Source organism: Apodemus sylvaticus, chromosome 2, assembly GCF_947179515.1.
Source record: "Apodemus sylvaticus chromosome 2, mApoSyl1.1, whole genome shotgun sequence".
In the NCBI taxonomy this organism is placed as follows: domain Eukaryota; kingdom Metazoa; phylum Chordata; class Mammalia; order Rodentia; family Muridae; genus Apodemus; species Apodemus sylvaticus.
Window position 1 is genome coordinate 106,920,465 of NC_067473.1, and position 27,001 is coordinate 106,947,465.

Here is a 27,001-nt window from a genome sequence, read left to right on the forward strand (position 1 = left end):
TCTCTTTCTCTCTCTGCCTCCCTGCCTCTGTCGTCTCTCTGTGTCTCTCTTTCTCTCTCTGTCTCTCTCTTTCTCTCTGTCTCTCTCTCTGTCTCTCTGTCTCTCTCTCTCTCTCTGTCTGTCGGTCTGTCTGTCTGTCTCTCCCCCTCTCACTCATACATCCTCCAGACTCCCAAATCTCTCTCTACTTTCTCATTCCTGTTACATACATGTTCCCTACACATTCCTAAACACTTGTGTGTGCTCTCAGTTTTACAAAAGTGACATTTTTAAATAATCTGATTACTATGGAAGGAGTTACTCTGCTTATAATTAAATATGCTCATGCTGGGTGTACAAGTGGCCCCTGTGCCTCCTTCATCAACCTGTTTTTGGAAAGGAGAAATCAGGAGATGAATCTGGTTGACCAGGCACTCACTACCAAGCTGTTGGCAATTTGTTGTAATTCAGGTTTTATTGACTGGGGCCAGGAAATATGCCGTTTAAGTATTTAACAGGCCTGCTGCCGATCTCAGTTATTGTGCTTTCATCAATCCGCATTACTTTCATCAGAAATAGGTAAATTTTCAATGTAATGAACCCCTATAACTTTACCATATGAGAATCCACAAAATTATTTTCTTAAATTTAACTCAGTGTTCATAATAACACAGAAATTACTCTTAAGCCAAAGACATTGGCACTGCTGAGGAAGGGAAATGATTTGTGGAAAACAAACTGCAGATGAGGCTTTCGCTCATAGGGTACCTCTCCATTTCCTAGGCACGCAGTGAAAGCGGTCAGGTAGCACCGTGGGAATCGCCCTACAGCCAAGTGCCATGCAAACATCTCTATATGTAAATGGTCCACACTTGTGAACATTTCTTCCAGCCATATCCAGTTTGTTCAAGGCCTTCTGAAAACTCTGTCCTTGAGTAAACCCTCTTTCTCACATATCCTATGTGGCAACACTTCTCATAGCCTGTGTCTATAGTGAGATAGTTCTTTATGTCCAGCTTATATTTGTATCTGTTAGGGAATATATGTGGCTACTTTGGAGTAGTGTCTCATAATAATTTTTTGCCTAAACAAGCCCCACCCCAGGATACCTGGCAATGTATATAGATATATCTTTTGTCTATAAGAATTTTGGGGGGTAGGGATAGGAGATGCTCCAAGCATCTAGGGGTTCACGGCCAGGGATTCTGTTCACTATTTTACAGTGCACAGAGAATTCAGTCAGCAATCCCAAAGACAAATGTAACTTTAATTTTTTAAACCTATTTATAATGAAGGCCCTCTTTTAGCCCATCACCCACCAGAGGTAGTTGAAAAGAAAATATATTGGGGAAGTGGACCTGTTTAGAAAAGGTTCTTTGGAGCAACTCCTGTCTGTTTTGTCTGGAAATCAGCAGTTCAGTTTGCAGGTTAGCAGTGTCAGCTAGATCCACTCACAAGCACTTCATGGATATACCAAGCAGTCCAGTTTGGTAGAGCAGAATAGCAAACATGAATCCATAGCAGTATCACTACCTAGTAGAAACACCCTGGCTTCAGTACTAGCTTGAGTCAGCGGGAGATCCCAGGAGACGTTCTCAGCTGTAAGTCTCTCAGGGAAGTGGAGATCAGTGAAGATGGGAGACCCACCAGCATTGCACAGCTAGTTCTATAAGCAAGCCTAGCTCAGCCTCTGTCACTGTCTGACAAGTCCTATTTATATCTTCCAAACATTACGTGTCTTCTATAGGTCTTCCCTCAACATATGTTTTGCTTTAATGCATGTATTTCTCTCTGCTGACATCACTCTGTCAATGAGCCATGAAGTCTGCAGAAGCTACAAGAAACTAGAACACACCAGCAGAAGGTTTTTGATGTGTTTCTCTCTATGGAGTCCCAACAAATGGAGCTCAATTACTCAATGTAAGGTGGATCAATACATGAAAGTTGTTAGCAAAAGAATCCTTCATGTGTCCTTTCACATTCTTGCCTTAACAGAGCATCCTCTCTCCTGTGTCTGCTTCAGCAAAAGGTTCCTTCATGAGTCTCTCTTAGACTTTTATCTGTGTCCACTTCAGCTAAATGTTCTTCATCTGTTTGCCCCAGCAAAACATCATCCAACTGACTTTCCAAAGAATGCTTAAGTTTCCACTTCAGACCAATTTATTTTTTCAGGCCAGAAAAATATCTGCCACATAAGGCCTTCTTATCTAAAGGTCATGAATCTAACAAAAACACACAAAATAGCTAATACATATCAGAAGAGATAGACGTGTCAAGGCAAAAAAACAAAATCATTAAAGTGCACCTGACAATTTGATGTGTTTGTGTATATGTGTTTGTGTGTGTGTGTGTGTGTGTGTATGTGTGTGTGCATGTTAGTATATGTGAATTCATACGCCTGTGTTTGTATGATTGTACAGTATATATGGAGGCCAGGTGTCTTCCTCAATCACAATGTACCTTTTCATTTTGAAATGGTGTCTAAAACTGAACCTGGATCTCACAAGTTAGTCTACACTGGCTGCTAAGTGCCAGGACCACCAGTTAAACTATTCTGGATGGCCTCTAAAGTCCAGTGAATCACTTGTCTCCACATCCCTGAAGCTGAGATTATAAACATGCACTACAACACCTGAAATGTGTACACAGGGTAAGCATGACTGGTCAGTTCTAAATTCTTAAATAGCACTTTACTGATATCCATCTCTCCAGTCCTGAAACTCTCCCTGTGTTATCCTCTCAATGTCACCCTTCTCCTTTCTAGTCCCCTTGCTTCCCCTGATGTCAACTTACTAGCCTTCTCTTCTCTTCATAAAATAAAACGTATGTTATGGACAAACTCTGATAAGCTCACACAGAAAAGTGGCCAAATCTAAACAAAGCATGAGTCAGAAGGCGAGGCACAGAAAGAGGAGCCAGAGGGCGTGAAAACTCTAAGGAATGTTGTCTGCCAGACACAGCAGGGCAGCTGCACACATGAGCTCACAGCAGTTATGACAGAATGTGCAAACTGAAACCAGACCATGTCTCAACATGGAGGGGAAAGTATATATGAACTCCCAACACTGGTTCTGAAGCTATAAGTGTTAGCTGATGGATGTGAGAAAGGCAGTTTTCTCTAAAAGTATCCTTCTAGTAAATAAACCATGCTTCATGGGAAGACTACATTTGGGCAGCATGTTGTGTTTTTTATAAAAAGATAAGAAGACGGAATGTGTTTGGTGGATGTGTGGTAAGGTGTGGCATAAGGGGTTGCCTACTTGGGCCCAGGCTGAGGCATCCCTTCTCCCTGAGGGACCAGCACACATAGTATTGAATAGAGGTTATTCAGGGCATGGGGAGGAGAGTTAAGAGGGTAGTAGAGTGAGAGAAAGGCAGATAGATAGATAGATAGATAGATAGATAGAGAGGAGGAGGAAGAGGAGGAGAAATAGAGAGAGTGGAAAGAGAGGTGGCAGGGGAATGGGAAGAGACTGGGAAGGGGTGAGAGAACAGAGATGGAGCAATAAAGCAAGAGAGCAAGAGAGAGTGGAGGGGGCAGGCAGCTCCTTTTACAGTGATTCGGTGAGTCTGGAATACCCGGCTGTTGCCAGGTGACTGTGGGGCTGAGCCTAGACAAAATGCTAACACAGCAGAAATCGGTCTTGATGGTGTTTTTGTTTTGTTGGTGGTGGATTTTGTCTTGGTTTTGATGCAAAGTTGGGTAGATAAGTAGTTGTATGTCTGGGAAGACTTTGGTGGTAGATATAATCAAAACACACCATATTTAACTAGAATCTTCCTGAATTTTACCACCCACAGATCCTTTCAACTTCATTCCACCCTTTTCTAAACTCTGGGTCCAACCCACCCAAATCCTCTCTTCAACAACAACATGAACAACGTGCTCTGTCCAAATAAGATGAAGTGCTCTCTCTTTCTCTCTCTCTCTCTCTCTCTCTCTCTCTCTCTCTCTCTCACACACACACACACACACACACACACACACCTCAGATCTCACTACAAGAATAACAATATGAAAGATCTAGCCAATATCTTGTCTCCAAAACACTCTAGCCCTGTAAAAACTTTTGCCAATGAGAAGTACAGAGATGAACTCTAGGACACAGATTAAGAAGAACTTCATCAAAGACTTCAAGGGATTTAAAAAGAAAAAGAAAACAGCTGTATGTAATTAAAGAGAAAGAGATTAAAGAGAATAAACACCTGTGTGGTACCCAAGACAGCTGATGAAAACAGTGAAGACAGTCTAGGACTTGAGAACAGAAAGCAATCAGGAAAGAGAAGCATTAAAGAAGACATAAGCTGAAATGAAAATAGAATTGCAAAACCTAATTAATCAACTAGGAAAGCCTTACAAGCAGAACAAATCAAACAAAAGTTAGGGTATCATGACTCAAAGATAAAGTAGAGGATCTATACTAAACAAACAAAATATGTGAAAAGGCTTTAAAAAATACACACAGAAAAGAAACATACAGGGAATGTGTGACATCATTTACTAAAACGAAAATTCGTTTAATTCTGGGCAGTCATGAGGGAGATGGCATATCCGAAGTCAAAGCAGAAACCAGATCTTCAAAAACATCATAGAAGAAAAATTTTCCAAACTAAGGAAAAACATACCTACTAACATACTAGAAACACACAGAACACTGAATAGAGAAGACAAGAAAGGAAAATCCCTAAGGCATATAATAGCCAATTCACAAAGTATACATACCAAAGTATAGCATAAGTTTCAATATATAAAATGCAAGGTACATGTAAATGAAACCCATCAGGATAAGAGGTAACTTTCCAGTGGAAACACTGAATCCAGAATATCTAGTAACAATGCCTTCCAAGTCCTAAAACCCTCTGAAGGTTAGCCTAGACTTATATTCCTGCAAAACTATCTGCCATAAGTAAAGGAAAAATATTTCTATGATACAAACAGCATGTGCATATGCACATACATATACATCATATATGTATACATCTACACCAAACAAACAAAATGTAAAGAAATTGCAGGAAGCAATATTTTGGGGTGAACCTAAGAGAGAAAAGTTGTAAAGAAATAGGAAGCCATAATTGTTAAAATACAAAATCCAAACAACAAAAATAAAGCACAGAATGCCTGTAATTAACACATTTCAATAATAACATTAAATGCCAATGATCTCAATTCTCCAATCAAAAGAGCCAGACTGACCAAATGGATTAATAAATAAAATCCATGTATCTGTTTTCTACAATAAACTCATAGTTTTTAAAGATGCCCAACAGCTTTAGGATGAAGAATATGGACAAATCTGATCCACAACACCAAAAAATAAAGCATCTTCAATGAATTCTGAACGCCTGTGTTTAAGAAACATGAAATTAGACCCATATCTATCGCCTCACAGAAAAATGCACTCCAAATGATTCAGAGACCTAAACTTGAAACCAGATACACTAAACTTCTAGAGAAAAAACATATGATATAGATGTAGGGAACAGTTTAATGAATAGGATTATAGTTACCTAAGAATTAAGGCTAATAATAGACAAATAGAACTTTATAAGCCTAAAAGGCTTTTGCATAAATAAAAAAATTAAACACATGGTAAAATGGAAGTACTGCCAGATGGAAGAGCAATGCAAAAGGGAGGAGGGGGGCACACGTGCTATGATAGAGGAAATGAGGAAAAGGCAGAGGGGGCTCTAATTAGGGAGGTGAGCAAATGAGGAAGAGAGAAGGGGAGAAAATAACAGCAAGGGGTGTGAAAAAATCACAAGGATGACACAAGGACACACACACACACAAGTGACAAAGCAGACAGGGGAAAGCCCAGAGGGCCTTGACCTCAAGCCACAAATTAAAGGCAACTAGGGAGAAATAGTCTTCTCCAGAAAAGAGCACATCAGTTGGTTAGCCAATACCAAATTGTCAGTCCTGAAAACATTCACACAAGCAACATTATACAAACTGTAGATTATATTTAGGAATATATCTGTATTACACATATATATCCAATTACACTTGATAATAAAAGAGATCATGAATTTAAAAGAAAGCAAGGGAAAGTATAAGGGAGGGTTTGGAGGAAAGAAAAATGAGGGAGAAATTTTGTAATTATACCATAAGATCAAAAAAATTAAAGTAAAACAAGAAATTTTAAGAAATTATACTATAACATTTTACCAAAAAATATGTTATATATATATATAAGTCTGTGTATAAACATACATAAATTATTTTAATGAAAATTTCTCATCTAGATTTACAATGCTTCCTTCAAGAGCCAAAGACCACCTAAGAGAAAATTCCAACATTAGGCATAAGAAGCTCTGTTTTGGGTAGTTGGTCAGAGTTGTCCAAGAATCCTAAAACATTACAAAGTATTGGTTTTGTCCTTGGTCAATCCCCTTAGGGAGAAGATCAGTCTACACTGCTAAAGTTACCATGAACTTCAGACAAGGAGTTCAAAAGCCCCTGCAGTTGAAATGACTTAAGCACTTCCTCCTGAGTAATAACCTTCATGGTAACAGAATGTGCCATGTATGCTTTCAAAGAAGGGAAGCATACAATAGACCTGCAGAACTATAGGATCTATGAACTACAGCAATGACCAGCATGGTGTGATAAACCTAACATAGAGTAGTGATATCACCAAGTATACCTTGGTGATAACAACAACTCACTAATTGGACTTAATATCTACAAAACAAAAGGGAATCATTCCCAATACTTGAAACCTAGCCAAATACTCCGGGCTAGTGAAGTCATGGATCTTAGAGGAGGACCTATCATTACTATTTTCTTAACCAGGCATAATCCTTTATTACCTTCTAAATATTTGTTCTTCTATCCACAGCTAAGTGTAGTCTACTCTTCTTATCTAAGAAACTTTTAAATTCAATGATGGAAACCACTACAGAAAATCACACCCAATCAAAATGCAGATTTAGAGAGCCTAGTCCCAGTGGACACATTTACAAAACAACTTCCACACCTAAGATTCAGGAAACATAGCAAAAGATGAGGTAGAGAGATTATAAGAGCCAAGGGAACAGGAAGTTAGCTATAAGACTGGGTTTTCCATTAATGTCAGAAGCTATACCCATATAGTCTAATCAACATGGCTACATAAACAAAAACTGAACAAGAACAACAGTATACATGCCAAAGTAGATGGGGAAGAGCATAAGGCCTCAACTGTACAGGAACAACTATAAACAACTGAGGAATGCTGAGAGTGGAACAAATAGTCTTCTCCAGGGAAGATCAAACTAACCAGATATCCAATATCAAGTGGTCTGCCCTGAAAACATATTGCAGTAACCTTATACAGACTGAGCTGGTTATATTTAGGAATATATATATATATATATATATATATATATATATATATATATATATGTGTGTGTGTGTGTGTGTGTGTGTGTGTGTGTGTGTGTGCATATAAAAATAGTTACTGAAAAATAAAGGTCATGAACTTGAAGGGGAGCAAAGAGATGTATATCACAGGGTTTGGAAGGAGAAAAGGGAAGTGGAAAATAATATGTTATCATAAAATTAAAAAGATACAGAAATACTAATAAATGCATCATATTACAATGAATATACTATATGTATGTATGTATCCAAAAAGGAAAAATGGGAGAGAGAAGTAAAAACTCTTATACTACTTTGTATATTCCATTTCTTATCCCACTAGCATCCACTTTCCTTGATATATATTTTCATTTTTTACCATAGTATTCTATAAAATATTTACTACAATTTTTCTCTGTTTTGTTACTTTCCTAGTACCTTTCAATAAGGGGACTAGATTCTTAAAAGGGGAATCATATGTATTCTGCTCATCCACTTTCTCCAGTGAGGAATGGAACACCAGTATCTCCCACATAAAAAGAAGCTATGGTGGTTTAGTTTACTGTCAACTTGAAAGAATTGTGAATCACTAGGGAAACAGTTTCCTCCTACATTGTTGTAGGGGATTCTTGATTATCTTAATGTGGGAAGACATATCTTAGTTGTGGTTGGTCTTATTCTTGGAACAGGAATCCTTGACTGCATCAAAAGGAGAAAGTTCAACACTAGCATTCATCACTTTCTGATTTTCCACAGTGAATTTGATGTGATCAGCTACCCAAATTCCTTGTCACCGTGATTGTCTTCCATCATAATGGACCTAATGTATCCTCAAACTGTGAGCCAAAATAAACTTTCTCATTAAGTTCCTTTCTTTGTACTTTTATAATTGCAACAGGAAAGACAACAAAGCCAGTGAAATCTTTAGCTATATCCTTTAAATGTTTTTAGTACATGCATTGAAAGGTTGGGATAAGAATTTTAAATGGTTTCCTAATAAATAAGTAAGCACTATATCTCAAAACAGCAACCTACAATAGGATAGCTCTGTTTCATTGTCTAGTTTTTAAATAAGAAACAAACCAGAAAGCTATTTATATTTCTAGAATTTTAATGAATAGTGTTCAATTTTCCACCACAATTAATTGGCCTTGCCTTTAAGTAAGTTGTGAGCTACTGAATAACACTCCTTTGTTTTTTGTTTGTTTGTTTTTGTTTTGTTTTGTTTGAGATGAGTGTTTCATGTAGCACTGGATGTCCTGGAAGTAGCTATCTAGACCAGGCTAGTCCCAAATTCAGAGATCCACCTGTTTCTGCCTCTCAAGTACTAGGATTAAAGGGCTGTGCCACCATGCCAAGATACCACTTACGCTACTAAAGCAGTCAAAGAGACAATAAGGAAAGTACTGTGTCTGCTGCTGTTTTATTTTTCTTCAAGCTCAAAGTCACACATAAATTGGCAATGTGTCCCATATCTGCCATTTGACACAACTGTTTTCACCAGTCATGACCTTCAGAGTCCTGTCTCATGCTCTTCTTTGATACGCTGAGATACTTTGAGTCGACATCAAGAATGCTTTTGTTATAGGTGAGATATGTCACTAGAAACTTCAGTCTTTTTTTCTTTTTTTCTTTTTTTTTATTTTTTTATTCGATATATTTTTTATGTACATTTCAAATGATTTCCCCTTTTCTGGTTCCCTACTCCTCGAAAGTTCCATAAGCCCTCTTCCCTCCCTCTATTCTCCCATTCACCCCTTCCCCCTTCCCTGTTCTGGTATTCTCCTATTCTGCTGCACTGAGTCTTTCCAGAATGAGGGGCCACTCCTCCGTTCCTCTTGGGCATCATTTAATATGTGGATTATGTCTTGTGTATTCCACATTTCTAGGTCAAACTATCACTATTTGCAGATAATATGATAGTATACTTAAGTGACCCAAAAAACTCTACCAGAGAACTCCTACAGCTGATAAACAACTTCAGCAAAGTGGCTGGTTACAAAATCAACTCAAGCAAATCAGTAGCCTTTCTGTACTCAAAGGATAAGCAGACTGAGAAAGAAATTAGGGAAATGACACCCTTCACAATAGCCACAAACAGCATAAAGTATCTTGGAGTGACTCTAACCAAACATGTGAGGGACCTATACAACAAGAACTTCAGGTCTCTGAAGAAGGAAATTGAAGAAGACCTCAGAAAATGGAAAAATCTTCCAAACTCGTGGATTGGAAGGATTAACATAGTTAAAATGGCCATCTTGCCAAGAGCAATCTACAACTTCATCGCAATCCCCATCAAAATCCCAACTTAATTCTTCATAGAGTTAGAAAGAGCAATTCTCAGATTCATCTGGAATAACAAAAAAACCAGGATAGCTAAAATTATTCTCAACAGTAAAAGAACTTCTGGGGAAATCAGTATCCCAGACCTCAAACATTACTACAGAGCAATAGTGATAAAAACTGCATGGTATTGGTACATTGACAGGCAAGTGGATCAATGGAATAGAAAGGAAGACCCAGAAATGAACCCACACACCTATGGTCACTTGATCTTTGACAAAGGAGCTGAAAACATCTAGTGGGAAAAAGATAGCCTTTTCAACAAATGGTGCTGGTTCAATTGGAGGTCAGCATGCAGAAGAATTCGAATTGATCCATTTTTATCTCCTTGTACTAAGCTCATCTCCAAGTGGATCAAGGACCCCCACATAAAACCTGACACACTGAAACTAATAGAAAAGAAACTGGGGAAGACCCTTGAGGATATGGGCACAGGGGAAAACTTCCTGAACAGAACACCAATAGCTTATGCTCTAAGATCAAGAATTGAAAAATGGGACCTCATAAAATTACAAAGTTTCTGTAAGGCAAAGGACACTATCAAAAAGACAAAACATCAAGCAACATGTTGGGAAAGGATCTTCACCAACCCTAAATCCGACAGAGGGCTAATATCCAATATATACAAAGAAATCAAGAAGTTAGACCCAAGAAAATCAAATAACCCTATTAAAAAGTGGGGTATGGAGCTAAACAAAGAATTTTCACATGAAGAACTTTGGATGGCTGAGAAGCCCCTTAAGAAATGTTCAACATTATTAGTCATTAGGGAAATGCAAATTGAAGCTTCAGTCTTAAATAAGATAAGAATTGAGCTGTGGAGCAAGCAGAGGGGAACCATACCACTTTTAGATGGTTTCCTTCTTTTATTTAAGCGTTTAGAAAATCTTTAAATTACAAACTAAAATGTCTTATTCTAATTTCTTTTAATATTGTGTGTGTGTGTGCGCGCGTGTGCGCATGTGCCTGGGCACAGTTATACTTGTACATGAGGGGCCAGAAGAGATATCAAAACATCTGGAACTACAGTTACTAGTGTTGTGACCTTCCCACAATGAACCTAGATGCTGACAGCTGAAGTTGGGTCCTCTGGAATATCATTAAGTGCTATTAATTACTGTATCATTTCTTCTGCCCCTGTTCCCATGTTAAGTGACACTGTATATCCAGCTTGCTTTGTATTTCTCTAGTGCATGAAAAAATTGTTTATGTGAAAGTAATGCTATCTCAGATCCAATTAAAGTATAGATATGTCTGATTATGATTTTGGGTGTTTTTTTAAGCATATTAGGTTCATAAGAGCAACCTCTATAATTAAACTCTTCCATTTCTTCTCATATTTCAGAGAAAACTGCCAAGATTTGTACTTTGGAGTTTTGGTTTTTCTTTTTCTTTTTTTTCTTTTTGTTTTTTGTTTTTTGTTTTTTCTTGATGTTTCCAGGCTAACAGTTTTGTAAATATTTTTTTTCCAAACAAGATAAACATACTTCAAGTGACATGTTTTGTCGTGTACCACTTGGGACCACAGCACTGTGTGACCTTTTAAAAATATCTGATTGTCTCCAAAGTCCATATGCAAACTTCTTGGCAGGTCTCTCATTGGGGATGGGAAGAAAAGGTACCTGTGTGGCCCAATTCAGTACTAATTCTCAGCACTATCAAAAACAGAGATTTCTCTTTTTTCTCTCCTCTAGTTTTCTCCCATATCCTGGATATTTCAACCCTTCAACATGCAAACAAGCATACAAAGGATGAGGGTCTCAAGTGTGTGACACAGTCACAAAGACTATTTCATGTGCACATTTTTTGATACATTTTTCAAAGTTGTAGAATGCCTTGCTAGCTCAGTGACAGAATGTAAGTTCCCACCCCAGAGTGCTAGAGAGCTACAGGAAGATCCTAGAAGTAACTGCTTCTTCCTGTGGAGAGTGGATGAAGTCATGCGTGAATGTGCATTATTGACTTGAACATGGCCATGTATTCAATACCTCAGACTCAGGAATCATGAGATCTTCCAAGATTAAGCTCAGGACAGTGGCACAACCTTCCCTTAGTCTGAGTATGGATGCTGATGAATGGGTGAATTTTAGCTAAAATACCACACATTTGAAAAACAACTTATATCAATGATTAGAGCATGATCATAAACCCCCTACCGAGATATTCCTTCAACAAAGGTTAACTAACTCACCACCTCATCCATGCCTTATATGTTCTTAATTTTCTGTCATTCCTCATCAGCTTTCTAGGACTCCGCTGCACAAGACAGCTTTCTTGAGCCCCAGTGGACAGAAGATGAGTCAAATGAGGACATTCTCGGCTAGGTAGACAGTCAAAGGCTAAGCCCTTTCAGCAGTGCTGCCAGGTTTCTCTGAGTATCTCCCATCTATGCTTCTAGAACTTCTAGAATCATCACTGGCTTATCCCAGCATCGTCTTCTGTGTTCATTTCTCTCAAGAAATTGATAAAATTATGCTTTAGAGATTCACAGTCAAACCAACCCCCCAGTCAGATTCAAACCTTTGTCTAGCTTTGAGACCACATTCCTGTCTCTTAGCAGGTTCGCCAGTCTACTCTCTCATCTGTAATTTAGAAAAATCAAAATTTCCTTGCCTACTTCCTAAAATCCTTGTGAGAATAAACCAATATTACTCTTGAAAATGACAACATAATACATATACATGGAAAGCAATACAATTGGTTTTCCCCTGGTATTCAGATCCAAACTCAAGAAATAAGAACCTGCTCATTTTCCATACCTCCCATGATACATACAAATTAGACGAATCAAGGATGGTAGAAGATAATGTAACTGCTGTGTTCAGATATAGAAATCAATCATAGTACTGATATTTGGGGCAGCCATAACATCCATATTTACCTGTTTCAGAAAGCAATTTTGTGGCTTCCAGCACTTTCTCTGTATAGACACCAGCTTCATAGTTCTCCATCTCTGCATTGATGATGTGAATGACCCGGGCTGCCCGGCCCCGTATGGCCCCAGCTGTACGATCCAGTGTGTCCACGTCTCCCTCTTGCAGGGCAATCACACATTTGTTCACATCCTCCAAGATATGGTTTTCTGTGAAGAGGACACACATACATTTATATGACCTTGTACTACTAACAACCTAGTGATCATTCTAAAACCATTTCAACAATTCAGATGAGTTCTCACCTTACAAACAAACTGTATAACCAATAACATGAATCAGTATTTAAGAGGCATCACTGACAATAACAAGAGTAGTTGTGAAACCTGAGCACCAGCCAGAGGGTTTATCACACAGATGTTTGGGTGAAACTTTGGCAGTGCCTGTTTCAGTGGCTGTGCTGGCTAATTTTTGTCAGCTTAAATATATGTGGGTAGAGGGATCCTTATGGGAGGAAGAATGATTTCCATTAGATTGGCCTGTGTGCACATCTGTGGAGCATTTCTAGAACTGAGGGTTGATGCGGAAGGGCCCAGCCCACCGTGAGCAGTACAATCCCTGGGTTCTATAATTGGTCCTGGGTTCTATAATTGAGGAGTCGTGGTAAGGAAGCAAGCATGCAGCTTATAGTTTGTTTCCTGGACAGCTTTTGAGTTCTTGACCCCAGGTTCCTATTCTGAACATCTGTCCTGCCTTCCCCCATAAGAATGGACTAGAATTGGGATGTGTAAGTCAAAGAAATCCTCGCCTCCTTAAGATGGTTTTATTCAGTGTTGTATCATCGTGATAAAAAACCAAACTAGGACAACTTTGAGATGAGACCTGGGAAATGGGGTTTCAAAGACATTTTCAAGGGGTGCTAATACGGGTGATAGAAGCAACACCACAGTTTGAGAACTTCTGAAGAAAAAAACAATCTTTTTTTTTTTTTTTTTTTTTTTTTTTTACTGCTAGGGACGATGGGGGTCTTTTGAGAGTTGTGATGACAGAGATTGAGGAGAAGATTCAGCAGTTAAGAGTGCTTGCTGATCTTGAAGTGAATAAACCCTGCTTCAGTGTAGAGCACCCATATTAACTGGCTTACTACCATCATTAACTACAACCCCAAGGAGTCCAACATCCTTTTCTGGCCTTTGCAGCACCCCCCATACTCATGGTGCACTCATATGCACTCAGGCACATACATACATGTTCATAGGAAATAAAAAGAAATGAGTGTGGGGCGTCATGACAGCCAACACAAAGTCAATCCCACCTAAAAATATTATCTCTACCTTAAAAGAACTGAAGCTTTAGGTGCATGAAAGTATAGTTGACCATCTTATTGAGGAACAATTTAAATGATACTATAAGACATATCAGATGGAAGATACAGTCACAGAGAAAATGGACTGGGGGGGAGGGAAGATAATAGAGTTCCCTTCAATTATAAACATGCCAGTCTTTAATATTATATCAGATTACAGTCAAGACAAACACTATTCTCCTGTGAAGGACCACACAGTAGGAGACAAGTAAGCAGGAGTGGAGCTGCCTCTATAAAGAAACACCCTCACTCTCACAGTGGAGTGATTAGGTCCTATTTCATTTTCCTGTCTAATATCAGATTGCAATTATGTCTTTTGAGTATTTTTAAAGAAAAATTTCAAGGAAATACTCAAAAGTTTAGTGCTCTAAAGAAAAATGAAAACTTTAAGCTCAAAATTACACACGTTGCACACACACACACACACACACACACACACACACATACTCACTCACAAAACTGTAACTATAGTGACCAATGCTCATGCCTCCAATTCACAATTGAAATCTCAGGCATAGATTTAAGCATTTTCATTATTCGTATGCTATAATCTACATTTAACACAAAGAAGGGTCAGTGAGACACTCTAGCCCTGTTAAACCACTTCCCTCCAAGCCTGATGACCTGAGTTCTATGCTGGAAACCCAGATGATGAAAAGACTCCTGAAAGTTGTGTTCAGACACCCATAAATTTACCTTGGCACATGCACACAAAAAAGATGATAGATATATAGATGGATACATAGTACAATAGACAGATAGATACATTGATAGATATATGATAGATAGATATATGATAGATAGATAGATAGATAGATAGATAGATCGATAGATAGATAGATAGATAGATAGATAGATAGATAGATAGATAGACAATGAATGGGTAGATAGATGGGTGGATAAACAAAATAGTTAATTGAATGGTTAAACACATAAGTAGTTAAATAGAAGAAATAGAAAGCAGATATGTAAGGATAAGATTGTAAGGATATTTTATAGTTTTTATTTTTATTTACTTATTTGTGGTAGTGAATATTGAATGTAGGTTATTACCCATTGGTCAGCAGATGCCCATTTCTTTTATTTTTATTTTTAGTCTTAGTTTTTAGAGTATTTTAGTTTTCAATTTTGAGAAAATGTTCCACTTAGATGTTCGTGATAGTCTTGATCTCACTCTGTAGCCAAGGCAGATCTTGAACTCAGAACTTTCCTGCCTTAGTGTCTTAAGAACTGTGTTTATGGGCCTGTGTGTCCAGGCTTGAATGAAGTCATCATAGTCTGAGATCAAACATTAAGAAATAAAAACTTGAGGAGGTAATCCAGTGCTGAGGGATGAGCCCCTGCAAGGGACTTGCTTCTCTTCTAAGGGATATGCCAGAGAGATCCCGCCTCTCCCCTCTTACAGCATGGGAGTTGTCTTAGAGCTGTCTGTGAGGGGGCAGCTCTCACTATCACCTTCTTGGACTTTCTAGCCTCTGATACTGTGAAAAACAGATGGCTGTTGTTAATAAGCAACCTGATTTCTAATTCTGTTCTAGCACTGAACAGACTAAGATGAACACACAACACACACATGCACACACACATGCACACACGCATGCATGCACACACACACACACACACACACACACACACACAAGAGCACATGCTTTCAACAGAACTAGCCTGCTTATCATTGTCTTAAGTAATCTGCTAACCTTTTAAAATGATAGCAACCAAATTCAATGACTATTCGGAGGTTTGGATTATTAGCTATCAACAATGTTTTTATGGCTACTTCTCATTACCAAGTTCCAAGTACCAAGTTCTGATTACCAACAGGAGGAGAGTTGAAATGACTATCCAGCAAATCCAAAGCTCCAAGGGAGATTTCTTTCTTTCGTTCTTTAAACCAAGCCCTCAGCCCACATGAAAACACAGAGCCTATAACAGCAGGACACAAAAGACCTGCCCAAGTTCAGCTCAAAACGGAGAGTGGACTCAAGGTTTCCCTGTAACCAAGAAGCTATTTGCTATTGATACATTCTGGCAAAGGGAAAAATCATTTTACTCAAATGGAGTATCATTGGGTATATGAACCACATTCCAGAGACTAGGATCAGTTGGTTACCACCCAATGGACTCCATGTTTTATGTGTGAAAAGGAGGAAGGGTTTTATTTTATTTGGTTTGGTCTTTTTGTTTTTCATTTGTTTGTTTGGTTGGTTTTATGTTTTGCTTTTTGTTTTTTTTTCTATTTCAGAGAATTGTGAGGGAGGGAGAAAGAATATGAAATTCAGTGGGATGATAGTGAGAGATATAGAGAGGAGTAGGGGAACAAAATATATATTGCATAAAAATTAATAAAAAGTATTAAAGTAATTTTAATTAAACAAGCATGTGGAGATAGGTGTATGCTCCTTTAGGAGACTAATTTAGGAACTGCTAGGTATGATCTGCTAGTCACAAAACATTAATTTTGATCTCACTTTATAATGCCCTTCTCTAATCATTCTGTTTCTTTTCTAGTTTATTAAGTTTATTATTGTTGTTGTGTCTGGGAGGGAAATCAAGACACAGTGTGTGAGGAGGTCAGATGACAACTCTGTGGACTCAGTTCTCTTTTTGTACCTTTATGTGGGCTCAAACTCAGGACACCAGGCTTGTGCAGCAAGTGTTATTTCTTGCTAAGCCATCCTGCCTACACTACGTTTCTGATTTCTACATTCCTTTGTTCTTTACTTTCAGTTATAAGTTAGAATAGAAAAAGTGCTAAAGGTATCTAAAAGCTGGCTAGTAATCAGTTTTCTTAAACTTACAAAAAGCAAATTTTTGTGATGCTGACATTTTTCTTAGTGAAAGAGCCAAAGTTGTAAAACTGTTGATGGAGGGAGGTTTTATTTTTATTAAGGACCTCCCCATAACCATCCCTCCTTGGGATCCTAATTTCCTATTGTGAACTCACCTTAGCAGACACCTTAGGAAAAGGCTGACTGAAAAGAAAGTTTGTAGGGTATTTTAAATATAGAAAGATTACTGCCAGTAGCTTTCTTTGGTACAGGCATAATCGCACACTGTGCTGGCCTTGGAAAGGGAGTGACTGGATACTGTGTAAAACGTGTTCCCATTCACATACTTCTGGACCTGACACATCACTGTAGGAAGAGGGCCCTGCTGCTTTCTGTTGGAAAAGCTGGTGCTTTGCAACAAAATACAATGTGGAGAATGCCGATAATTATGCTGTTACTCTCTCTGCAACTAATACTTTTACAAAAATCTAAAAAGTCCATTTATGAGCCAATAAATTATATTGGTAATATAGCAATAATCTCAAAGGTTTTTCAGACTAGGAACCTGCAACTAAGGTAACTAAATCCAAAAAGAATGGGGGAAAGAAGATGCTGTTATAAATAAAGCTTTGGAGATTTGAAGGGAAAGTGCTCAGTTAAAAAAAATATGTTATGACAAAAATATTTTTGATCAACCAAATCAGGTCATTTATTAGATAGTTAATAATATTGGTAAGAGTATTGCTTTATTCTACCTCATTTCTCATTTACTAAGTAATTTGATTTTGAGTATGTTTTGTTTCTGTTTGGTTTGAGATAGTCTCTCTATGTAGCTCCAGCTGTCCTGGAACTTACTATGTAGACCTGCCTGGCCTCAAACTCACAAAGATACATCCACCTCTGACTACTGTGCACTAAATCTAGAGGCATGTGTCACCAGCCTGGATTCAGATTTTTTAAAATTTTGAGATAGTTTGCTCAGCAATTCTAAATCTTCCTCCAGTTAGAAATTCACAGTATTTATAAATCAGCTAGACTTTTCTCATAATATCAGTTTCTTTAATTTGTAACAGATGTGTACCCAAGTCAATGATATTCAAGCTACCTTAAAATATTTCTATTTTGCTAATGACATGAATGCATTTGTAAGGGAGCTGCATCTGCCCTTGTAGACATGAACCATTTGGTCAAATGACACTAATTGGTGTGTTCATGGATTCTTGGATTGAAGAGGTAACTCAGGACCTTTGGAAAATTCCACCAGGCCTCAAAATAGCCTAGGCATCCCTCCCTTCCTGGAAGGGAAAGAGTGATTACATTCCTCAGGAAGACTGCAGGGCAGACCAACTGTTGACCACCCACAGATAAGGGAAGCCCTTGCTACCTCATTCCCTAAGGACCAATCCGCCAATCATATTGTACTTAGTTGCTGTTGCTCTATTCTACCCCTGAAAACTGTTTAAAAACTGGTGGTCCAGGGTCATATCCTCTCTGTGGGTTGTAGGAGAGCCCCAGCACTCTGGAACAACAAATTCCTCTTGCTTTTGTATCAATCTCTGGCTCCATATGGTCCACTTGGGGGTCTCTGGTAGCTAAGGCTCATCTGAGTCTTACAGAATCCCTTATACTACTCTCTGCATCCTTACAATAGAGGCCAGTGTGTTTGGAAACATAGAGGAGAGTGGTGTGAATTCTTTAAAGTCAGAAGCTATATGTGATTCAGATTTCAGTTTCTGCTAAGACTCTGCATATAGCAGGTACTCAAAGGATGTGGCTAGATTAACATGTCTATTCGAGGAATCAATCCCTCATGTACTTTTATTCTAAGATATTTTGAAGAAAAACAACTGAAGAAAGCTGTGAAATGGTGTTCTAGATAGAAAAGAACAGGGATGTAAGAGTTAAGAAGGCGTGCGTCCCCTGCTGGTGGCTTACTGAGGTAAACCTGGCATGTGCCCTGGCTGCTGCAGTAATGTCAATCATGGCTTGGGAACACCATAAATCAGCTGTTTGCAGTATGCAACAAGTTGTACAACAAACTCTCTTGGTGTTTTGAAACCTTCAATCATTTAGAAACAATGTAATTTTGTTAATAAAGTCAAATGGATGATAACCAAAAAAATTTGTTATAAACCACAGGGGTGAAGTTCTTATTCAAAACCAGTTACAGAGGGAATATTTCAAAGAAAAAAATTCGAGATCCTAGAGCTCTGTTTGTTTGATTGATTTGGTTTTTTAAGAGGAGGAGGATGAAGGAAAGGCAAGCAAAAAATAAAAGTCATAGACATTAGGGAATTAATAGCTTTTTACAGATCTTAGCTCTCTACAATTTTTCAAGCCAAACCTAAGGATTAAACTGTCACACAGTTAATGCCAAGGCACTTATTCTAGGGAACTATTAAAAATGGTACTTTTGCACAGTGAGAAAGGTTGGAATGTTCTAATACAGCCATTTCGCATTTTTATGAGCCTAGACCAGAATGGAACATTCATTTTGCTTTTGTGAAGTTAATCTCCAGCATCTTTGATATTGAAACTTGTGTTTTGTTTGAACAAATTATACCCTCAGGTGTATGGGTTTAATTAGCATGGAATTAAAAAGAAAAAAACAATATTCACTCAAAATGAAGGTATATGAATCCATGGGTGTATATGTATGTGTATGTGTATATACATGTGTATGTATGTGTATTTGTGTAATGTATGAAGGTATGTATGATGTGTATGAGTGTATGTATGATTAATGCACTGTGTAAATGACTGTTTGTGAGTGAGTATGACTATGTATGCAAGTATGTATATTTCTTTTTATGTAGATTTTCCTGCCAGAAAAAAAAGAAGAAACTGACTCACAACGCGTCATTAATATAATTCCAAAATATCTCCTGGGCCAGACCTGCAATTTACCAATGCAAATGTTTGACTCTAACACAGGGAAGAGATGAGAAGTAGGTTCCCCAACTATCTGGCGGTGTTCACAGCCTACCAGCAAGCACTGAGAGAGTGGAGGGTATTTGTCAAGCCCTGTCTGCAGAAAGGTGCCTGCTGCCTGATTGTCTACTTCACAGGCATGTTCCAGCAGGCTCTGCCAACCTGGCTCCCTGACAGTGCCTGTTCATTTTCCTGTCGTAGCATGCAGCAGCATTTGTACCACTAGGGTTGGACCGCACAGTGTTATCAGCAGGAGCCAAAGCCTTTTCTTGTTCAAGGTAATAATGAGATGCACAAAGGAATGGCTGGAAGAAAGGTGACAAAGAGGCAGGCCTCCGGGGAAGAAAATTAAGGAAAGCTTGGTGCTATTCACAAATACTGAGATAAGACACCCCCCACTCCCACCCCCCACCCGCTGCTCCTCTCACCCCTAGAAAATTTTGGACATACGTTTGAAGAAAATGATAAGTTGGGGGAACTTTTTAGTTCTAAAATGATTCCTCTCTGAGCAAGGTAGTGAATGAATACTTCCTACTGATCTGTAGGCAGTGCACAGAAAGTTTTCCAGGGAATTGGCAGAATTGTGGTATGTGAGCTGAGTGAGACTGGGTGGGGAAGCCTTCTGCTTTTTATTGAAAGTCATTCTGGAAAAAGAAAAGAAAAACAAACAAAAACAAAAACAAACAAACAAAAAAAAATCGCTAGAACTAGGAAGTACTCGAAAGCATTGGTGGATAGCTATCATTCCATTCCCCAAACACAACTGTCCACATGCCCCACTTAGATGAGAAACATGTGGCTGTGACATCTTCAAAGGTAAGGCTTAACCCTCAGCAAGCAAAAGCTCTAGGTTTGGTAACATGTGGAGTTCTTTTATCAGTCCAACCCTAGAAGGGATTATTTTAAATGAACAGCTACTTTCAAATGTCATCAAAAGCCAAGCACCTAAGGAATGAAAAACAGGACAGGCATATGAAGAAGGTGAGAGATTTGAAACTCGAATAAAGATTCTAGAGCTAGAGAAAGCAGAAAAGTATACAAGAAAGAAAGAAATTTTCATTCTTCCCTGATTTATTGAGAACACTGTATATTTTCTGAAAAAGAAAGCAGTCTGGATTTTAACGGCATCATTTTGGAGTTGTCTATGCCCTCAATGACTACCTTTTCTCAGAGGAACACTCAGAAATAATTATACTTTATAGAATTTTGGTAACAGCTAAATAAAACAGGAGAGATCCAGACAAACTATAGACTGAGCGTGTGCTAGCTTGTTTTACCAATCTGCCTTGCCATGTTCTCCATCACTGAAAACTTGCTCTTTTGATTACCCATTAGATCTATAGATTTGACTGTGCTGCTCTCAGACAAACCTTTAACATAGCCTGCAATGGGAATTCACTGTTTGTCCATAAAACAGAAAGTCTGCAGGGGGAGTGGGGGTGGGGTGGAAATACCCAAACGCAGCAGCCTCTGCCAGAATCATCTCCACAGCTAAAATCACAGGTCCTGTTGGCCAGACTCTCATCAGCAATGACAGAAATGCTCCTCTCAGGACTCATTCACCCCCTCCTGCACCCCTGCAGAGCAGGTCAAGTTGTGGTAAGTGCTGAGAAAGCTGCTGGGTGTTTGTGCCACTCATCTATGGGATGACCCAACACCTGTCCAATTAGAATTTTGCTTCTTGGTTCTTTCAATGCTTTACAATTGAGGATGATGTTTCCCATGACTCCCTTCCCATTGAGACCCTTCCAGGTGACCTGGGGCTAACCATGCTTGATTTAAAAGCTTTTTGGAAAAATGTCCACGTGCTGGCAGTTCGCCCCATCTTGAAATGGCATGGATGATATCCACTGAAACTCAGAATGACTTCACAGTCATTGGCATTTTTAGCCTCCTTTAACCTGGTAATGGTCAAAAAGAAGAAAGTAGCAAATACAGTGGTGAGTACCTCTGTTTCCTCTTGCTTTGTTCTTTATGAATCTTCAGAGGTATGTATCCGAAGCTGTGTGCTCTACTGAGTTCATTATGAGGCTAATAATTCTACCTATCTCACTACAAACATTCCCTTGAAAGCACCCCTATTTTAGTTTTATTTCTGTTGCTATGATAAGATACCCTTAAAAAAGCAACTTGGACAGAAAATAACTTATTTCAGATTATAGCTCCAAGTTATAGTTTATCATTGTGAGGTAGTCAGGGCAGGAATGCATTAGAGTAGACAGAGTCGACAATCAAAGGCAGAGGGAAATGGATGAATACCTTCAGACTTGCTTGCTCAGATCAAGTTTTCTACTCATACATTACAGGATTAATGATGCAACCCACAATGGCCTATGGACATTCCCACACCAATTAATTTAAGACAATTTCCTAAAGATTTGCACATAGGACAACCTAATGTAGTCAACTCTTCATTGAAACTCTCTTTCCAGGACACTCCAGGTTGTATTATATAGACTATAAGAATTTCTTCACATAGACATATCAAAATAAGTGATTATCTATTTTAAGTCAAGTGATTTTGCCAATCTCAAGCCCCTGAATAATTTAAGTGAACTGAAAATCCATCCTTCTTTAAAAAATGCAAAATTTAAAAATGGACTCTAAGCCTCTTTGTATAATCTGTTCATATTCTCAGCTCATCATCAGAAAGTTGTAGGTTTTCATTAGGTGTCTTGAGATAACTTTTGTTTTTCAAGATGGTGTTATAATCACATTTGCTGAAATTGATTGTTATAATCACATTGACTGAAAACTCAAAGGCCAAAGAGAATCACAGTCCCATACCATTGCTGAGATATTTCTTATCTTGTTAGCTTCCTCTGGCTCTCTGTTAAGGGGCCTGTAAGTGTTTACCTGAGACAGAGAGGAAGTCATCCACTGAGGTGATGTCATCCACAGCCTCAGTGAGCACTCGGACCTGTTTTTCCCACTGGTCTTTGAAGACATCCATGTTGTCCTGAGCAACTTTACTCTGTGGCCGAGCAGCCAGTGTGAGGGCAGCATTGATGACCTGTTGGGATGAAAACACAGGGACAGGGTTGTCACATTCGGCAGAAGGCAGAGAAGCAGGCCAAAGCACCTGTTGGATCCCCAGACTTTGAAGTTACTGCAGATAAATGATTTGTCAGAACCCAGCACAATTTAAAGGAGGAGAGATAATGGAAGCTATTAGCCACCATTATTTTTTGCTGCTTCTTTTGGAGAGATAGTAATTAGCCTCAGGTTTCATAAAGTATTTGCTGGACAAGAATACTTTTTTTTTAGCACAGATGTGTGAGAAATCTATCCCTTGCTTTCTGCATGTGCAAGATCATAATTTACTTATTGAGATAAGTAAATAGATTTGGAACATTCAAACCAAAACTCCAAACAAACAGAATGCAGTCAACACGAGTAGAAATGAGGATAATTGCCACTATAACTCTGAGTCCACTGAGTGACTGGTAACTCTTTTTGAGAAAGATAAAACTTGAAATGCTTCAGGATTGACAGGTAAACATGATCCAGTTAGAAAACGATGAGCTGGAAGAGGCTGCAGAGATGGCACAGTGGGTAAAATGACCTCAACAAGGCACTGAGTTTGGATTCCTAGAACACATGGAAATGGCCAGGAGTGGCAGTAGACACTTATGACAAGCAGCAGAAGAAAGACATCTCTGAAGCACAGTGATCAGTTAGCCTATCCAAATCTATGATCTTCAGATCTACTGAGAGACACTTGATAATGATGATGATGATGATAATAATAATAATATAATAATAATAATAATAATAATAATAATAATAATAATAATGAAAGAGAATAATAGAAGTGGACTTCTGGCCTCCACATGCATGTTCACACACACTTGCATGCAGGTGCATACCCCAAAACTACAGAGAGTGGCATAGAGAAAGAGAGATACAGACAGACAGAGAGAGAATAAGAGGGAGTAGGGGGAGTTGTTTATAGAGAAACCTGACTGTCAAAATACTGAGTGACTTCAGAAGCCAAATCAAGGGCACTTACCTGGGGACACAGGCTGTCAATCTGGGTGGCTGCCATCCTGACTAATTTCACCCCTTCCTCATTGTTGGAGATGGAACAAGCCAAATTGGCAACCTGTATGGAAGAAAATAAAGTGAAAAACTGAGTTGAAAGAAGGAAAAATGGAGAACTAGGAGGAGTGAGTTTATACTTTTCAGAAAGGTGACATCCACTCTGGCATTCCATCACCAACATAATAAGGGCACTCTTCTGTGCCAAAGCATGGGATATGACTTTGTGAATTTAGGCATGTCTACAAGAAGGCCAGCCAGCTAATAACTAACTACTGCTTTGATCTGAAGCATATACAAACATAGGATTTAAATGAAGTACTCTGGCCATTCCTCTCCTTTGCCCTGCACTGGTTTTTGCTCATGCTTTTGAGCTCCCAAGAGTCACCATTCAGTAAACATCTTTGTGATCTTGGCTGAATCCACCCTTGACTCTTTCCAGTGAGGGAAATGCTACACAAAGTTTCTATAATTCTGAGATGTATTATAGGCAGAATTATAGCTTTTTACAAATGGAATCCACATTTGCCTAAAGTTGCCAGTCTACCAGTCGCCCAATGCAATGCACTTGTGACCAGATAAGACTGATGTGAAGAATGACTGTATGGCCCAGCAGGCACTGATGGAATATAGAAAACCAGATAGTCCAACTCTACCACAAAAGCATACATGGTTTGTCAAAAACAAAATTTAACTTCCTAGAACTATTTAGGTGTTTAGGTGTTTTTTTTTTTTTTTTTTCCTGTCAAGGAGTGAGAATTGATAATACAAGGTGAGATTGATTGGCCAAGGTCAACAGTACACATAGCTGCCATTAAAACTGTGATCCATCTGATCAGGCTGCTGTCAAGAATTCAGGAAATTGAGGATTAGAGAGGCTAAAAGGGAGGGGATGGGCATTGAAGGCTCAGAGCAGCACAAGCAGAACAAGGCACTCACAGAGGGACAGTGCCCTGGTACTGGGCCACATGCATTTTATACTCATTTTGTACTCTCTGGTCTTTACCTGCCAAATACCCCATGGCTTAAAGAAATTAAAATAAGAGCCACACATTTGCATCATTCCTAAGGTGAAGGAAACCTGAGGTATGTCCTGCAGAAATGTGTGTAGAATACAAAGCTGGGATGTGAGACAAGGTTTAAATCTCCATCCAGCCATATGACTCCTTTGCAGGCAGGGGAATGTTTCCTTATCAGTAACTGGGTAGGTGTTTATGGTGAAGAATACTTTCAAAGCTGACTTCAATACACCATCATGGTAAGAGTTGCTTTTTGAAGATCAGTAAGAAAGATGAAGGATAATTTGTTTATTACAACTGAAAATAAAAGCTGCCAAAATCACAGCTCTGATGAGTTACAAATATTATCTGCTGGGTTTTGTAACTTGTATTTAAAATTCTTCTTTTTTTTTGTTTTTATTAGATATATTTTTATTTACATTTCAAATGATTTCCCCTTTCCTAGCCCCCCCCCCACTCCCTGAAAGTCCCATCAGCCCCCTTCTCTCCCCCTGTCCTCCCACCCACCCCTTCCCACTTCCCCTTTCTGGTTTTGCTGAATACTGCTTCACTGCGTCTTTCCAGAACAAGGGGCCACTCTTCCGTTCTTCTTGTACCTCATTTGATATGTAGATTATGTTTTGGGTATTCCAGGTTTCTAGGTTAATATCCACTTATTAGTGAGTGCATACCATGATTCACCTTTTGAGTCTGGGTTACCCCACTTAGTATGATGTTCTCTAGCTCCATCCATTTGCCTAAGAATTTCATGAATTCATTGTTTCTAATGGCTGAATAGTACTCCATTGTGTAGATATACCACATTTTTTGCATCCACTCTTCTGTTGAGGGACACCTGGGTTCTTTCCAGCATCTGGCAATTATAAATAGGGCTGCTATGAACATAGTAGAGCATGTATCCTTATTACATGGTGGGGAATCCTCTGGGTATATGCCCAGGAGTGGTATAGCAGGATCTTCTGGAAGTGAGGTGCCCAGTTTTCGGAGGAACTGCCAGACTGATTTCCAGAGTGGTTGTACCAATTTGCAACCCCACCAGCAGTGGAGGAGTGTTCCTCTTTCTCCACATCCTCGCCAACACCTGCTGTCTCCTGAATTTTTAATCTTAGCCATTCTGACTGGTGTAAGGTGAAATCTCAGGGTTGTTTTGATTTGCATTTCCCTAGTGACTAATGAAGTTGAGCATTTTTTAAGATGCTTCTCTGCCATCCGAAGTTCTTCAGGTGAGAATTCTTTGTTTAACTCTTTGTTTAATAGGGTTGTTTGGTTTTCTGGAGTCTAACTTCTTGAGTTCTTTATATATATTGGATATTAGCCCTCTATCTGATGTAGGATTGGTGAAGATCTTTTCCCAATTTGTTGGTTGCCGATTTGTCCTCTTGATGGTGTCCTTTGCCTTACAAATTCTTGTTCTTAGAGCATATGCTATTGGTGTTCTTTTCAGAAACTTTCTCCCTGTACCGATGTCCTCAAGGGTCTTCCCCAGTTTCTTTTCTATTAGCTTCAGAGTGTCTGGTTTTATGTGGAGGTCCTTGATCCATTTGGATTTGAGCTTAGTACAAGGAGACAAGGATGGATCAATTCACATTCTTCTGCATGCTGACCTCCAGTTGAACCAGCACCATTTGTTGAAAAGGGTATCTTTTTTCCATTGGATGTTTTCAGCCTCTTTGTCGAGGATCAAGTGGCCATAGGTGTGTGGGTTCATTTCTGGATCTTCAATCCTGTTCCATTGATCCTCCTACCTGTCACTGTACCAATACCATGTAGTTTTTAACACTATTGCTCTGTAGTATTGCTTGAGGTCAGGGATACTGATTCCCCCAGACTTTCTTTTGTTGCTGAGAATTCTTCTGATGGCTTTCCCTATTACACTTACTTTTTAAAATAAATCTGAGAAAAATATGGTGCCTCAAAGTAAGGGACACTAAGGCCAATGGGCCCAAAGCTTTGGAGAAGTGCCATGGAGCCCAATACTGAGGCCCCCTAGTTTCTTGACTGTAATTTTTGTTTCTACTCTCCAATTTGGTAAGCATTTGTGGTTTTTATATATCTTTTCAAAGGTTTGTTTCACTTTTAACTATGAGTATGTATGTGCCTCTGGGTGTGGCTATGTGCACAGGAGGGCACGTTCCTGCAGAAACCAGAGATGTCAGATTCCTGTGGAATTACAGGTAGCTATTAGCCATCTCCAAATGAATACTAGAAACCAAATGGGTTCTTGGAAAGATCAGTTCATGTTTTCACAAGCTAAACCATGTTGCCAACATTTTCATTGTACATTGTGTATTTATTGTATATTCTAAATGATTAATTCAGTACCCAATACAGGTCTT

The 27,001-nt window shown here is 38.8% G+C and overlaps 1 protein-coding gene across 5 annotated transcripts in view; it reads right to left on the minus strand.

Moving 5' to 3' along the window:
• Nucleotides 1–27,001, minus strand: part of Ctnna2 (catenin alpha 2) — a 1,018,271-nt gene that overhangs the window by 86,362 nt on the left and 904,908 nt on the right. For all 5 annotated transcript variants that reach the window (XM_052174030.1, XM_052174029.1, XM_052174028.1 and 2 more), the window contains 3 exons: nucleotides 23,618–23,710; nucleotides 22,462–22,618; nucleotides 12,549–12,749 (listed from right to left, as the gene is read on the minus strand). In XM_052174030.1, the coding sequence (XP_052029990.1) occupies nucleotides 12,549–12,749; nucleotides 22,462–22,618; nucleotides 23,618–23,710 (451 nt within the window). The remainder of the gene's footprint in view (nucleotides 1–12,548; nucleotides 12,750–22,461; nucleotides 22,619–23,617; nucleotides 23,711–27,001) is intronic.